Source organism: Mustela lutreola, chromosome 5 (genome assembly GCF_030435805.1).
Source record: "Mustela lutreola isolate mMusLut2 chromosome 5, mMusLut2.pri, whole genome shotgun sequence".
Classification (NCBI taxonomy): domain Eukaryota; kingdom Metazoa; phylum Chordata; class Mammalia; order Carnivora; family Mustelidae; genus Mustela; species Mustela lutreola.
The window spans coordinates 123,394,596-123,412,286 of NC_081294.1; the positions used below are offsets into that span (position 1 = coordinate 123,394,596).

The 17,691-nt window shown below is 32.1% G+C and overlaps 1 protein-coding gene across 2 annotated transcripts in view; it reads right to left on the minus strand.

The window, feature by feature from the left end:
• Nucleotides 1–17,691, minus strand: part of CHD1 (chromodomain helicase DNA binding protein 1) — a 75,943-nt gene that overhangs the window by 36,483 nt on the left and 21,769 nt on the right. For both annotated transcript variants that reach the window (XM_059175555.1, XM_059175554.1), the window contains exons 3-15: nucleotides 12,710–12,911; nucleotides 11,629–11,739; nucleotides 10,431–10,495; nucleotides 8,350–8,499; nucleotides 7,938–8,209; nucleotides 6,398–6,623; nucleotides 5,962–6,062; nucleotides 5,563–5,741; nucleotides 4,559–4,686; nucleotides 3,898–4,114; nucleotides 3,163–3,252; nucleotides 1,962–2,152; nucleotides 1,082–1,270 (exon numbers count right to left, since the gene is read on the minus strand). In XM_059175555.1, the coding sequence (XP_059031538.1) occupies nucleotides 1,082–1,270; nucleotides 1,962–2,152; nucleotides 3,163–3,252; nucleotides 3,898–4,114; nucleotides 4,559–4,686; nucleotides 5,563–5,741; nucleotides 5,962–6,062; nucleotides 6,398–6,623; nucleotides 7,938–8,209; nucleotides 8,350–8,499; nucleotides 10,431–10,495; nucleotides 11,629–11,739; nucleotides 12,710–12,911 (2,121 nt within the window). The remainder of the gene's footprint in view (nucleotides 1–1,081; nucleotides 1,271–1,961; nucleotides 2,153–3,162; nucleotides 3,253–3,897; nucleotides 4,115–4,558; nucleotides 4,687–5,562; nucleotides 5,742–5,961; nucleotides 6,063–6,397; nucleotides 6,624–7,937; nucleotides 8,210–8,349; nucleotides 8,500–10,430; nucleotides 10,496–11,628; nucleotides 11,740–12,709; nucleotides 12,912–17,691) is intronic.

Consider the following 17,691-nt stretch of genomic DNA (forward strand, 5'->3'; position numbering starts at 1 on the left):
AACACATAACTTGTTATCTGAGCAACATACAGTAAAGGCTTAATGTAACAGTGAGTATAGTGTATTAATCCTTTTTCTCCCGAAGTTACTTCAAAAATGGATCAACTATGATCTATATTAACCTTCCTACAAATTTTATTACATTAGGCAACCAAAACATAGACATGTAAGAAACCTCATGAGCATACCTGGCTTACCCACATTGCCTTCTCTAAATTACAATTAAACAATATATATGCAACTTGTAGAAAAATTATGGGTGGTTATTTTTATCAGTCCAAACAATTTATGTAACTATATAACATTTCCTCTCACCACAATATACTTTGTCTTCTAACATCTTTTATTTTCTTCCTTTCTATAAGGTTAGTCTGGGAAAGGACATGAAACAATTTTATGACTGATATGCCTCAGAATGATATGGGGGGGCAGGGAGTGGGAATAGCTAGAGATAAAATAAGACTGTCTGTGAGCTGAAAACAAACCCGAGGGTTAATTCATGCAAAAAATATATTCCTTTTCATGTATGGTACTTACAGCTTTTACCATGCAATAAATTTTTCAGAATCCAAATGCATGTATACAGCAGTGCATTTTATGCAATTAAATGTTTAAATAGCTTTTAGGACAAATATTACCTTTTGATTCTTTGAAGTAGAAGTAGTATTGTATAGATCTTACATACAAATTTATCTTAAGTATGATTAATATTCCTCAACAGGGGGCCTAAAATTTTAAATTCTACATTTGTCAATTACATAATCATCATAACTACAAAATAATGCCTTAGTATCACTAACAGGTAAGTATTATTAACACTTAACAGAACCCTCTATATGGTAACAGAGCACAAAACAGAGAAACACAATTAATCATGATTAGTATTAGGTTACCCATGGTCTTGAACATGCCATTTAATTTCTTTGCTTTAAGAGCCTATAGAATAAACCTATTCTAAAATTCAACAATTGTTACTACTCTAAGAACACACTACAGGGTTGGGGGGACACTTCAATGAGACAAGGTTACAGGGGGTTATTTAGAATTAAATGTCCAACACGTGGTCTTGTTTACGGCTTACTTGTAATACTGTTTCTGTAAAGCACTCATTTCCATTCTTAAAATCTGCTCAACCTTGGCAGGAAGAGATTTTTCCACATCTTTTTTAACTCTGCGTAACAGAAATGGCTCAAGCTCCTTGTGGAGGCTTGCATAACCATATTCTCTGCCTTTTCCATGTTCTTCTTCAAAATCTTCCCAGGAAGAAAACCTTAAAAATGTAAGAAATGGAAGAACTACTGAAAAAAAGTCATTGAATATGAGATTTTTGAGAGTACTCATATATAAACAAAATACAGACTTTCAATAAAAGAGATTTGCTGTTATTAGTCACTTCTAAGAACCATTCTTTCCAAGAAATCTGTCATGTATCCAAAGGTGAAACAAAGCTGTTTTATAAAATTATGATTCTCTTTGAGTTAAAGATGTTAAATAAAATTAAAGTATTTTCAAATACAGGATTTTCACTATAATATTTCTCAAAGAATTTTAAAATTCTGAAAAAAGAATTTGTCATCTTGAACAAGTTATCTGACCTTTATCTACTCTAGTTTTCCTCATATAGAAAAAGGGATTATTATTGTTATTACTGCTCCTATTAAATACTAAGAAGGATACTGTTTCAGTTTTCCAAATGAATTTTATTTTGAACAAGGGCAAAATGAACTGTTGTAATTTATTACACATGACTTAAACTTGCTTATTTACAAAACTGAAAAAATATTAGAAATATGAACTGCTGTATGTCACTTCCCTTTTTAATTTTCCTTCTTAAAAATCTGTGATCTAATGTTCTAGGGCAATAAAACTTCTTATGGACCTTATGACCTACATTAATTATTTTACTGTGAAGCGTAACATATAAAACTAATATTAAAACTATATATCCCAACGTATCTTACTTTTCTGGCATAATGAAATGTAGCAAAGACCAGAGCTCTTTGAGGGAGTTTTGTAGAGGAGTTCCAGTAATGAGGAGACGATGATTGGACTTAAAGTCTATTAAAGTTTTATACAGAAGAGAGTCATCATTCTTTAATCGATGTGCTTCATCTACACCTATAAATGCCCAATTTAGACCTCCAAGGAATGCCTTAAAATGAACAGAACACAGTTAACATTTTAAGAAAAAAATTAAATTCAAGTTACTAAACTCAGGCAAACTGAAATTAAAAGCAAACTTTTTTCAAATAAAAATTATATATTTCAAGATTTATTGAAATCCTCAAAGTAACTCAACATGCAAAACAAAGTTCCTTCGATGATGAATTCACTCATTGGAAAACAGAGAAAGGCAAATGAAAGTTTTTACTAGCTTACACATTCAAAAAGGAAAAAGAAAAACAATTGTATCATTAAAATAGTATCATTTAAAATTTTTCACAAAAGATTTTTAGCTTAAGGCCAGCGGAAGCCTCTATTAATGTCAATTTAGAGAAAGAAAATAGGATACAAATTTGGACATGTCTTATTCCAAGTGTAGAAATAATTTACTGTATGATTTTTATATCATAAAAATAATATATGGATCTCCAATATATAAATGTGGGTCTCTGACTTAAAACAGAGCCAGGCCTCATTCTGCTATTTAATGGTTGCATAACCTCTTTTGAGATAGAATTTTTCTTTCCAATAAAATAGAAAGAGCAGTATCTTATAAAATAGATGGGAATTACTTGAGATATGAACTATAAAGAACTAAACAGACAACATCTATAAAGCATTTAGTATAGTGCTTCACCCAGAGGTAGCTTAATTCTTTCAGGTATTTTCTTCTCTTTAAAGATCTTACAAATCAACACACTATACCAAACTAGTTTTATATAAGTAAATAGTTGGTAAACTTTTCTTGTAGAGACCCAGATGGTAAATATTTAAGCTTCTTGCAGACAAATGTGCGTTGGTCTCTGTCACATATTCTTTGTTTATACACCATCTAAAAATGTAAAAACCATTCTTCGTTCAAAAGTTATGAAATATAAGCCAGATTTGACCCAGAGGATGTGGTCTTCTGACCCATGATTTATCTTCTCATCCTAACCACAATATATGGTAAAGCAAAAATTAATATACTCCAAACAGAAAAGCATAGGTAATACACACCTTATCCTTCAATAAAATTTCATAAGTTGTTAAAAGTATATTAAATTTTAACCGTTTGGTCTGGGGATGCATCCATTCATGAGTTCTTATCTATCAAGAGATTTTGAAGATAATTTTAAGACAAACATTAAGAAAAGTACACTTATATTTGAGTACCTTAAAAAAAAATCCCTCCAAAATACAGAAAAAACTATGTTTGTTTACATAATAAAATCATTTTAATTCTTAACACAGTCCAACAAGCTACAATCATCTTACTTACAAATAAAAATACAAACAGCACAGCATTTCAAAGCCTATAAAAGTAAAGCAGACATGCTTTTAATACACACTTCCCACTGAAGGAAGTTCTCATTTAATAAAACATAAATGATTAATTCATTTTATAACAGCATTTATGGATGATATACAATATACAGGTCTGCTTCACAATATTTAGAAGGAAAGTACTCTGTAGAGGTACAGATCAAACAAAACTGGCAAAGCATTAAAACTGTGAGGCTGGAGATGGACACACAGGGATTTATTATTTTCTTCTGTCTGCTTTCATGTATATTTGAAACTTTCTATAAGAAATTAGAAAAAAATATATATTACATAAAGTAACACTCAGCTAAAAATTGTCTTTTGTTACAGCCAATTGTACTGAATACTTTGTGGCAAGTTTTATACTAGAAACTAGGACTATAAAGACTAGTGTGTCTAGATTTCTAAATTTGTGAAGAAACAACTTACCATATTTCTACTGTTAATGTCACCTAAATAAACCACAGCATTCATTTGAGAAGCCCATGTCTGAATTTCCCTTTGCCAAGAAGTAAGAGTGGAAAGTGGTACCACTAACAGAAAAGGTCCATATAATTGATGTTCATGAAACAAATAGTTCAGAAATGAGATCGTCTGTATTGTTTTTCCAAGGCCCATTTCATCAGCAAGGATGCAACTATTTCCTCTACAAAATTAAGAACAAAAATTATGTATACAATAGATTCAAATTTATAAAGAAACCTTTTCACATAACCCACGTACAAATTTAAACAGTTAAAATTAATCTGAAAGGTATACAAATATATCACTTTTACTAGCTATCAATAATAAGTAAAGGCTTCTGCAATAGTATGAGAGAAGTACACAAAGTTTGCCATTTTAGTCCAAAGGAAGCTTAAAGAATAACAATAATATGAAGTAGTGCAGCACTTAAACAGGTTAAACTCAAACTCCACTGGATTTTCTTCTTAGTATTATTAAGTATTACTTACATACTAAGGAAATTCAAAAGCCTGCATATAAATACCAAACGGTCTTTATCCTTGATATTGGTGTAAATCTTTTCAAATCCTGTATGTGTAAAATCTGTATGCCCTCAAATTAAACAGACAATTCAAAATATACTTACTTGCACCAAGAGTGAGCAAGCCAATTTAAACCATTCAGTTGATAATCTCTTAATTCTAAACTCTCATGTCCTCCAATATAGGATGGTTGCTTTTTTAGGGCTACAAATCTTGGCCTTTGTTTTAATACCTTTAGTAGAAATAAATGAGTAAGAAGAACTATCAAAATGAGAGAATTTTTAAAGATCAAAATCTTAGCTTTTACCATAAATTCTGAAATTTTTTCTAAAATTTCAGGCTCAGAAATTCCATGACTCAAAATCTCAAGATTCATTCAAATAAGACTCTATTCTCTTACTGTAACAACAATGTACAGTGAAATATTTTGCCCTCCTTTTTGGAGAAAATAATGACAGAAATAAGTAAGTTCCTACTGAAATACTTCAGTCTTACACAGTTCGCAAGATAGAGCTATCTTAAATTCATTCATTTAACTGCTGGTGCAGCCCTGACCTAGAAATAAACCATACAACTGGCTTAAAAGAAATCTCTGATTTCTAAATTACCATTATCAATTTAATTCAATCTTATAGTAAGAAAACAAATTCTAGTATTATACAGACCCTCAAAACTATGGTTAATAATGTCTCTAAGTATAAAGATCTTATATTAGGCAAGGTAGTCCTGGGTACTACTTCTTTTCTTATGGGTATGTCCCTCTTTTCTTTCCCAACTTTAGAGAAAATATTCACTACCTTTTAAAGCAAGCATATATATCTATTTTCTAGGGAATTTCCCTTATTTGGTCTCCCCAAGACACTCCTCAGAACTACTGCCACCAATTTATCACCTTCCTGACCGTTTCACTCACCAAGGCTAAAAGACAGCACCACATCTAAGACCACAGAGCAATCACCAGAACACTCTTTCCTTTAAGATCTATCAACCAAGCAGTTCCCTCTCTTAGCTTCTCTGAAATCAGGATCTAACTCTCCATTTGGGCTTGTAATATTTATGATGTGTAAATACTATTTTCAATTAGTTAAAAATTCCAAACAATACTCACTTTGCAATCTTTAAAAGGAGTGGTTTTTGATTGATTCCTGCTAAAATACTCATCTATGCATGCTTGAAACTTTTTGGAAATTAGAGCTCCATCCTCCCAGCTGCACTCTGAGTATGGAAGGCCCTGCCATTTACAGTAATAATCGGGATAACCAGCTGCTGACTTCTGATTGGAATGAGCTGTGAGATAAATCAGATATTTATTTATTTTCACAATGCATCTTATCCAAGGACTAATCTTTAGTAAAAAACTACATAAGCAAAAATCAGTCATCTGGTTTACATTACCCTATTACAGTAAGACTAAACTACTGTATTCGATGTGTAAGCAGTAAATTTAAATTTTTTTCAGATCAAGCATGGAAAGATAAAAGTTCAGTGAGAATCATTTATTACTAACCAATTATTCGTTCCACAATTTGATACTGTTTGTGTAGATCATCTGTAAGTTCTTGCTGGCAATTATAATATTCCACATCTTCTGGAGAAGCATTTTTCAACCTGAAAGATTATTAATCCACAAATAGACTTCAAAATCTCCCCTAAATAACCATTCCCCCATACTATCTGTAGCACAAAATCTCCCATTTGCCACCTATCATGTGAGTCAGCTGAATAATGAAGAAACTGAAATAGAAATAAAGTGAAGCATCATTAATTTTTAATTTTAAAAATGTATAATTTATAATATATATGAGACACATTCTACATGATTATCATTAACAAGAAGTTCAGACATGGCTATTCCCAAAAGTTTACCTTCAAATACAATTTAAATCTATAAATAGTTATTTTAGAACTGTTAAAAAATTAAGTAAAATATAAAACATATTTACCATCTTTTTGTTTCCTGATCTTTTTTCTTATAGTTATCCAATTTTTTCATTCCTCTAACATTCTGCTGCTTAAGGGTTTCTTCTGTCTCCCAAGTATTGTGAATATGGGACCATCCTTTCCATTTAATCAAATATTGGATCTCGCCTGGTTCCTTGTTTTTTTCAAATCCTGCATTTGGGTCACCATCTGCTTCAACTGCATAGATGGTTGTAGTAGCACCAGTAGCTGAAAAAGAAAACACAATACATTCCATGTAATTCTGTTATAAGACCATTTCCTTCAACTCAAAAATTCAAGAATATGAATAAAAATATATGTTTTTAAATAAGTAAAGAATCAGTGTAGAGAATGTAAGGATAATTGTATTACACATACATAAAAGAAACTCCAGATTTTAGAATGGAAAGATTATCTAATTTAATCCCCTCAGTTTTAAAATTAGAAAAAACAAGGTCAAAACACAGTGGCACACCTAAAGTCATACAGCAATTTATAATAACCAATGACTGGCTGCCTGATAACTGGAAATAAAATATGGAAAATTACCTTTAAAAACTCCAAAATCATTATGTTGGAGATCTGTACCCTCATGTTCAATGCAGCATTATTTACAACAGTTAAGACATGGAAACAACCTAAGTATCCCCTCAACAGATAAAGAAAATGTGGTACACATATATAATGGAATACTATTTAGCCACAAAAAGAAAGAAATCCTGCCATTTGCAACAATGTGGATGAATTTGAGGATATTACACTAAATAAATTAAGTGAGAGTAAGACAAATACCATATGATCTCACTTACATATGGAATCTAAAACAAACAAAAACCTCATAGGAAAAGAGATCATCAGATCTGTAGTTACCTGGGGCAGCCAGCAGATGCGTGTGGGGGTTAATAATGTAGATGTATACAAGCTTCCTGTTTTAAGATAAGTAAGTATTGGGGATGTAATGTACAACATAATGACCATAGTTAACACTGTTCTACAGTTTATTTGAAACCTACTCTAATGGTAGATTTTAAAAGTTATCACAAAGAAAAAAAAATTTCTTTTTCTTCTCTTATTCTATCTATATGAGATGATGGATAAATATAAACTAAACTACCTGTGGTAACAATTTTGCAATGTATGCAAGTCATGCTGTCAATCTTAAATTTATACATTGTATGTCGTATCTTGATAAAACCAAAAAAAAAATGCATGTTAAGACAACTAAAAACCCACAGATTAGAGATGAAAGAAAAAACATTTAAAAATAGCCAAACTATTTGTGAAACTGAAAGTACCTATATAACAACCATTATTTAGGTATGACAACAAAAAAACTGAAATACATAGTTTAAAAGAATTTTTCTAATTGTCTGCAATGAACACAGTCAGGTTAAGTGGATCATGTGCAAAGAAAATATTCAGGCTAAGCAAAGTATATTTTCCACCCTCTTCGCTTTCAAAACTGAAATATCTTCAAGAAATACTTTATTTACTTTAGTAAATATTACTGAAATAAACAATAAATATTTTTTAAGAAAATACCTCCTTTTCTCCCAATCCGACAATCCATAAAACGTTCTATTGTTTCAAATTCTTCTTCCTCAGGTTGAGGAACATCCTCTCCACAGACCTCCAGTAGATCATCAGAATCTGTTTTCATTTCTTCATCTTCTTTATAGCTAACATTGACAGTTGCCTGGCGACGAGAACTTCTTTTATCATTATCATAATCTTCTTCATCATCTTCCTCCTCAGATGAATCAATCTGTCTCTTTTTTTGTCCAAGAATTTTCTTCCCATTTTTTGCCTTAGATCTAGGTAGGGAAGACCAGGGGATAGAGGTTTTTCACAGAAACACTAGCATATAAAACAAGATGCAAGACACTATATACAGAAAGAGTACCGTCTGTAACCAACAATTTTCAGGATCAAATTGAAAACATACTATACTTACCTATTTTGAGGTTTTCTGCTTTTAACTTTGTTTTTTGGCTCATAATCAGATTCTGTTTCATCACAACTGCTTTTATCTCTTTCTTCTTCAGATTCTGAATCTGAACCAGACTGAGATGGAGATCCTGACCCAGACATTTGCCAGTCTTCACTGTATAGAGAATATATAAAGTATGTTTGTTTATCCTTATATCGTATAGCAAATTTATATATCTGATAAAAGTACAAATATATCTGATAAAAGTACAAAAAAAAATCAAACTGAACTACATTTCAGTTACTATTAAAAAAGCTGTTGCTTTCAACCACACGAACATATTACCATGTGAGTAGAGTAAAAAAAATGCTAGAAAATATTCTTCACAGATTTCTCCCATAACTGTAGAGTTTTGTTAATCATTTAGTTACACTTCAATGAATGGCAAATAAGGAAATGTTATTCTGATTATCTCTGTGGATGAAAACATAGTATGCTATTTAAAGAATCACAGGCTTTAATTTTGAAAATCTTGTATAATTATATTTGCCCTCTCTAAAAAAAAAATTCTAATCCCATTTATTTTAATTCTCTGGAGACTGTGATTTTTAAAAATATACAATCTGAAACTGATTTTTAAAGTAGTACATGTTCATTAAGAAGCCTAAAATACAGTATAGAAAAATGTATATTAAAAAAATCAGTCCACTTTAACCAACAGTCAATGAGCAGCTTACCTTTATTGCTATTTTTAGTCTACTCATTCTATTTAATTCTAATACACATGTAGAGAAAAATTACAGGCTGCACATGTTAATATTCTACTATAATATAAACTTCAAATGGAAGATACATATTAAATTCTTATATATACACCATATCCTTTTCTCACAGCTACTGCTTCTACTCCATTCCTCTGTATCTCTTGTGTCAATTATAACTTTGTCAAGAGTTACATAAGCAAGCACATATGCTAAAATCCAGTTTATGATAAAAACATGAGCAGCAATTTCTTTTTTATCTTGAGATCTTTTTAGAGCTTGCAAATTAGAAGTAGCAATATGTAGAATATATGAAAGTACCTCCAATGCACTATTTTTTAGAACACAAATTACAGTGATTTTTATATTTAACCAAGCCTACCCATCATCCCAAATCATTAATTTTTAAAAATTATTTGGCTGTACCTCTGCTAAATTTACAAATTACTAACTCAGTGGAAGAGTTTAGAGAGCTGATGAGACACAGTAGCTGAAAATGTACTTCATAAACTAAAAGACAGAACTGAGGAAATTAGCCAGAATGTAGCACAGAAATAAAGGGATAAAAACACATGATACAGTAAGATTAATGAAGGGATGATCCAGCAGATATATAAAATAGATATAATCCAATATGACTGATATATATTAATAACAGTACCAGAGAGATTTACAGGATAAGAAAATGTCCAAAAAACAGGAATCTTCACATTGAAGATACATGAGTAAATAAAGTGGAATAAATAAATAACAAATCCAGACCAGACACACCAAAGTGAAACTACAGAATATTCAAGACAAATAGAAAAATAAGACCTAAGACAATGGAATAATATTTTTGACAAAATGAAAGAGAAAAAAAACAGACCATCTAAGTAACTGAACTGAGAATCTGATGTACTCTTAAACACCTTCTGAGTCAGGATGTTTAGGAAATTATAGTGAGTTTCTAAATGAGTTCTACATAGAAAGTAAATTTCACATGCAGATGAACAGTAAGATAGCTATTAACATAAATTAACAGAATTACCTAAATTTCTACCGGTCCCTACACTTCTACATAGTTTTCCCAAGTTATTAAAATTTTCTGATTTTATGACCAAGTAGAACTCTGGAGTTTAAAAATACAAAGGAGAGAGGGGTTATAGAAGATAAACAAGTGGCACAAAAACCTCAAGTTCTCAGAGAAAAATGGATATTAAAAATTAATGGTTTAAATTAATCTAATAAGATGCCATGAGCCAAGAATTTACATAATTCTACTTTTGACAATTTTTCATAAAGAAACACAACATCAAAAGGTCTTCCTGATATGACAATGATTGGCTGAACAAAATGACATACTCTTTATGTTTTTTCCTTTTGACCTCATTCGATGAGTCATCAGAATCTTCACTGCTGGAGGAATCCTACAAAGAAAAAACAAAGCTAATGATTAGAATTTGACCGTGGTATCAAATTTTTGCTTGTCATACTATTTAACATTCACTTTGCCAATAACGCTATATATATATTATATATATAATGTATAATACATATATATACAATGCTATATATATTATATATAATATATAATAACTATATATACATATAACTATATATATAACCATGTTGTTATATTTGTACCATTAGCACATAAAGTAATAGCATCTTTATTACAAATTTATTTAACACAGCCATTGAAATTAGGTAAATAATCACAGTGTCAGCATTTTATGCAACACCTTAAAATCTACCACCTCTAGAAACCATTATTCTTGCCTAGTATGGCCTCAAAAAGGAATTGTAATTGTTGGTATATTCAAATTTGGATTTAATATATTAATATTAAATAGGAAATATACATTTTATATTTATAAATACATGTGTGTTATATATGGTAAAAATATATAAACATATATTTAATAAAATACATTAAAATAAAAATACTTTTAAAATTTAATATTATCCTGCCCCATTAGACCGTTTTTGATAGAGTTCTTTCTGAATGTTTCTGTACAAACACACAAGCTGGTATACTTACGTGTGCACAGGAACTATACTGTTTGTATCTACAGCCTATTCTTTTAAAAAAAGATGTGACTTATTCATATTCTATACAAATGATTTAACAGACACGTTTGTCTGTATATTTTCACAGTATTCACATTTAGTTTATTTCTAGTTTTGCTGTGATAAGCAAATGTACACACGTCTGTTAGGATTAATTCCTAAAAGTGGAATTACTGGATAATAACATATGTATATTTCAAGGCTCTTGATACACATACTTTTTTCCTCATCCTTTCAGAACACTGTGATAATTTCATAAACACCTACACCTAGTTAAATGATTGGGCATAATATCTACTTTTAAAATAATTTACTTATTTGTAAAATAATTTACTTATTTACTATATTTACTTATTACTTACTTATTTGACAGAGACATGGTGAGAGCGGAAAACAAACAGGAAGAGTCGGAGGAGAACCAGGGCCCTGGGATCATGCCCTGAACCACCTAGGCATCCCTAAAATCATAGCTTTCATGATGAAAACTCACCTCCTCTGTTCCACTATTAGATGAAGCCTGCTGCTGCTGCTGCTGCTGCTGCTGCTTCTTGAGCATTGCAGATCTCTGCACGGCCAGTATACTAGGGCTAGATTTCCAAAACTGTAACAGAAATATAACCAGTGAAGGATTAAATTTTGAAAAAAACAAAAAAGGGTTAATTTACTGAACAGCAGTACCAGCATTATCACTGCCTCCAAATAATAAGTTAAGACTCTTTTCTGTACTCACATTATGTGTAATACAATATTATGGCAATTAAAATAAAATTCTGAGCTTTAGTTGCATATAAAAAATTTATGGTGTGCTGAGTTCATAAACAAACAATACTAACCAATATATTCTTTGGTGCTCCATATTATTTTCAAAAAACAAACTGACAATCTGTGACACTTTTGCTCCTGGAAAAGTAGCTGCCTGGTTTTTTAATTAATGTGAGGTGACGATGAAGAGCTTGAGTCAGAATGCAAATCAACTATGTCACTAAATATATAGTTTCAGTTCAACTGACTTTTATTTTCATTTATTTACTAGACAGTAAGATTTTCTCCATGGCAGAAGATATGTGTTGATGTACATTCTGGCCCCAAAATCTTATCATGACTGGTACTCTAAGTAATACTACTGTATTCTATTATGAAGAATAGACAGGTTTTAGTAAATCTTGTATTAGCCTTTTTCAAACAGAATGACTCTTAGCCTACTCTACCAAGTTATCTTCAAGGAAGCACGTTCTCTTAAAATTCCCTATCAGCAATAAAGTATCTCCTTTGAAGATCTTGAAAATACAGATCAGAAACTCTAAGATTAACAGAAAGATCTCATAAAACCTTTAATTTTTATCCAGGAGACAATGAATATTTATGAAACTCAGTTTCTGCCTTAGAAAGTGTTTATTTTGTACTTGCTTGACCTCTTCTCTTCCAGCCAATCAAGTCCACAGATACTTTACGTTTGAGAAAGTAAATTTTCATGTTTAAAATTAATGTTTTCTAAAAGCTAGACTAAGAATGCTATAAATTTTCCCAAAGTAGTACAAGAAATCAATCTTTCAGGATACTTTATTTATTACCTCAGCTCCATCAACTTTCGGTGGTTTTGCTTGGACTTTGTTTTCTCGGGAAGTGTCTGATTCAGACTCTGACTGACTGCCCGATTCAGATCCGGATTCAGAGTCACTGCTACCTGACTGGCTACTGCTTCCATCACTACTGCTTCCAGAACTTGAACCAGATCCTGAGCCCGAAGCTGACCCAGAATCATCATCCGACTGGCTACAATTTGAAAATAAACAAATTTCAAACAAAATTTATTAGGAATTTAATTTTCCCTGAAAGTCAGCAGAAAGCTTCATATCTTTAAGCCTCGTTTATTTCATATTTCAACATTCCATAGCCAAACAGACAGAAAAAAGAATATTAATCTATAATAAATGACTTACTTTGTAGATTTCGTACAGTTTTGACAAAAACATAAGCCATCAGATCACAATCTCCCTCCAAGATAATAAGTAAAATCTATCAAACACAAAATCCTGAGCTAGAAACTTGGGAAAACAAGAAATTGAAGCCATATAGTCCCTATCCTTAAAAGGCAATTTAACCATAAGAACTCTAACGGAGAAATTGTGTGAAGAAAGCAATTAATGTACTGAAAATTTTCAGTCGTAGGTAGAAAAAAAACTAGTTTCTACTTGTTTTTAAATTATACCTGTACTCTACCAGTCTGGGGGAAAATAATTTATTAAAATTAAGCTATGAAAAAGGGTGTCTAGGTGGCTCAGTCGGTTAAGCATCTGCCTTTAGCTCGGGTCATGATCCCGAGGTCCTAGGGATTGAGTCAACACATCCGGCTCCCTGCTCAGAGGGGAATCTGCTTCTCCCTCTCCCTCTGCTCCTCCCCCAACTCATGCTAACGTGCGCGCTCTCTCCAATAAATAAAATCTTTCAAAAAATTTTTAAAAATTAAAAAATGAAATTAAGCTATGATAGAATATAATTTACTAAAAGAAAAAAATCAGTAATTGCTTCTCGGAGTATCACTGAATCTTCATGGTTCCACAGTAATAAATCTGAAATAGTAAATTTTCACAATCTTTCCTAACCTCTGTATATCACATGTGAAAGCAATTAACAGTTCATTGAGAAACCACGTTTTTTCCCATTACTAATTTTCAGTCCAAAGTAGTCTAGAAATGGTCAGGACTATACAGGTGACTCTGTAAATTACTATTATTCCCAAGGCCATTTGTTCAAATAGTGTTTACATCTGAATTGTTGAAAACCAGGGCATTAAATTCTTTATATACACGTTTGATTCACCTTTTAATGTACTTTCACCTAGCTTTTTTTTTTTTAAGATTGTATTTATTTATTTGACAGAGAGAGACCTAGCAAGAGAGGGAACACAAGTAGAGGGAGTGGAAGAGGGAGAGGCAAGCTTCACACTGAGCAGGGAGCCCTATGCCGGGGCTCGATTGCAGGACCCTGGAATCATGACCTGGGCTGAAGGCAGACGCTTAACGACTAAGTCACCCAGGCGCCCCTAATTTCACCTAGCTTTATGACAAACAACAGATAATGTAGTTTATGTATACACAGTTCAACTCAAGCTTCATCATCCTCTGCTGTAATTTTCAGAAATACCACCAGATGGAGGTATTATTCTAAAGAAATAGACTGCAATATTAAAAGTAATTCCTTTATAAAAATTTCTCCTTTTCTAGAGCAAGGAGTTTAGTTTTCACATGGAAACACAGACATAAAAGTTTGAAAGAAGACTTCTGATTCCAAAAGTTAGATATAAATTAAATGCTTAAAATGCAAACATTTGCATATCTGAAAGTCTAAGAATTGAGTAGAATAAAATTTTCACAGAAACAGAAAAAATTTGCCTTTTAAAGTCTATGATATCAAGACCACTGTTTTTAAAAATAGATTTATTCATTTATTTTAAAGAGAGAAAGAGAGCATGGATGTAAGTAAGAAGAGGAGCAGAGGAAAAAAGAAAGAGAATCTTTAAGCAGACTCCCCACTGAGTGCAGAGCCCAACAGGGGGGCTCAATCTCTTGCTCCTGAGATCATGACCTGAGCCAAAATCAAGAGTCAGAAGCATAACCAAATGAGCCACACAGGCACCCCACAATCACTTTTGCCAAAATTTTAAACCATTGGTCACATGGTCCAGAGATCCAAAATCAGCACAGTGCCTTGTGACAAACCAATCCCACTTACCATATTTTACTTGTTTCCCTTCTGAGAAATTTCAGCACGAATACTAAGATACTTTTCCTGACATACAATTTTATTTTTCCTTCAACCCACTTTCATTTACTCAGTAAACTTTACAGAGACAATATCATGTATTAAGCACTGGCAAGACCAAGAGCATACAAAATTCTTAGCATTAAAAAACCTCTAACTTCATATGGAGAGACAGTCATGTCAACCAGTAAGTGTCGTTCTGTGCTATTTTAAGATAAGTGATCTAGGTGTATAGGGAGCACTACATATACAAGCAAGTCAAACAGAGTAATTAGGAAACACAGAAAAAAATGTGTCATTGATAGAAAAGGAGAATTGCTTGTAAGCTTCTTAAGACACCATTTTATTTTTTTCCAGATTACTTAACCACAGAACTTTACACAGGTAAAGGTGCCCAACAGAGACTCAAAAAATAGGTGGACTGGAATGACTGAATTTGGGGGGCTATCATGGGCTATATTCTTGATTATGTCCTGATTAGTCATTCGGATGAGTGGCTAGTCAAAATTCTTTGTTAATAAATCAAAATTCTAGGGGTGCTTGGGTGGCTCAGTGGGTTAAAGCCTCTACCTTCAGCTCAGGTCATGATCCCAGGGTCCTGAGATCAAGCCCCGCATAGGGCTCTCTGCTCAGCAGGGAGCCTGCTTCCCTGCCCCTCTCTCTGCCTACTTGTGATCTCTGTCTGTCAAATAAATAAATAAATAAAATCTTTAAAAACTAAAAATAAATCAAAATTCTAAGTGAAAGGAGGAATCTTTCCCTTCATATTCTTTAGGTTATAGTAGTTCTGGCTGAAGATAAAAGAAAACAGACTGAATCCAGGTTACTCTAATGGTACGAACCTATTATAGAATGTATTTTACCTTATGTATTAGAAATATAAAGTACTTATTTTATCTAGTTGTTCTTAGTAGGATTAAGAGTATACAAAGATTAAGTAAGAAATAGTTTATACTGCCACAGAACAATCTCCAGAATATAGTTAAGTAAAACACAAACAAAAAAAAAACCCAAGATATAAAACAATGTTTAAAGTATGCTTCCTTTGTATAAGGGAAAAATACACATTATTTGCTCATATTTTTAAAATAGCAATAATGGCAGTATATGACAACAATAAAAGTTAAAAATGGTTATCTACAGGGGTGCCTGGGTGGCTCAGTCGGCTGAGCAACTGCCTTCGGCTCAGATCATGATCCTGGGGTCCTGGGATCGAGCCCCACACCTGGCTCCCTGCTTGGTGGGAAGCCTGCTTCTTTCTCTCCCTCTGCTGCTCCCCCTGTTTGTACTCTCCTTCAACCAAAAAATAAAATCTTAAAAAAAAAATGGTAATCTACAGAGGGAGGGACAGAGGAAGAACAGCAGGACAAGGTTTGAAATGGGAGTCGTCAGACTGAAGACCTGTAAATGTTTTACATAACTTTTTAAAAAAGAAAATCCTAAAAACTTTAGGAAAAACAGACACAGGTTCAGAAAAAAAAAAAAAACTATATTTGGACAAAAAAATTTGAGCTAAAATTGTTGAAAAACTCCTCCCTATTAAAGTAATTGTTTCAGCCCACTCCTGTAAATGCTCTTTCCAGAATAAAAATCTGGGCGTGGTCAGTGTTTCTATAACAAAATGCAAACACCTATGAGGGCTTTCAGGAATTTGTCTTTGCCAACCTATTTCTAGCCAGTTTCCCACTTAAATCCTTAGTTCTATCAATGGCAAACTACTTGTAATTCTGAGAGCAAGTTTCTCTTTCCACTTCCTGCTTTTGCTCACGTACTTCTCTTTTTCTTTCCTCACTATAGAATTCCTACTTGAGCTTCATCTCAGAGGCACTTCAACATTTTTCCTGACTATTATTCTCAGTTCAACCTTAAATTAGGTATCTTCCTCAACACTTCCAAAACGTTATGTACATACCACAATCTTGGCTCTACATACACTTTGTAAAGAACGCTGTAGTATTTTTGGTATCCTATCTTTCATATTCTACTATATGTTTCAAGAGAGTTGGAATTTTTACTTGTTGTCCTTTGTATACTGAACACCAAATGAAGAGCTCAGTATCTTTGATGCGTGGTTGGATGTACATATAAACAGATCAAAGATAATATATGGGTTCAAATGCTTGTATAATTCACAAATATATTTGGTCTACAAGAAATATTGCTGAGCTCCAACTAATGTTCTGTTTATTTAGGTAACAACCAATATCAATAATCTATACAACATAAGTCACATAAGAGTTTAAGCATTATCCTTATTATATTAAATCCCGCTACCACATTACAATTAAGTGGTGGATTAAAAGAAACACTGTATTCCTCACTTTTGTCAATTTACAAAACAAAACCCACCATAAATTTATGGGCACTCTGATAAATTGCTTTCAGAGGGAAAATTAAATAGGAATACAACATTTAAATAATAAAATAGCAATTCAAATTAAAGTCTCTTCGCAGGCCTGTTTTTATATTCAACTTCAAATACAAACAAGAGAGCAATGTAATGAACTACCATATATCTAAAAACCAGCTTCACAATTATCAATATACCAATCTTATTTCAAATAATCCAGCTTCCTAAACACATACAATCTCAGGCATTTTAAAATTTTAATCCATAAATATTTAGGTAATACAAATAAAAAGTTTAACACTATTTTTAAATATCCACAATACAAGTACCATATCTTTAAAATACCACTTACATCTGAATTTCAATATGAAATTAAACATTAAATAATATTAAATATCTAGTTCAGTTTACCTCTTTAGTCACAATTTTGTTTCTTCAACT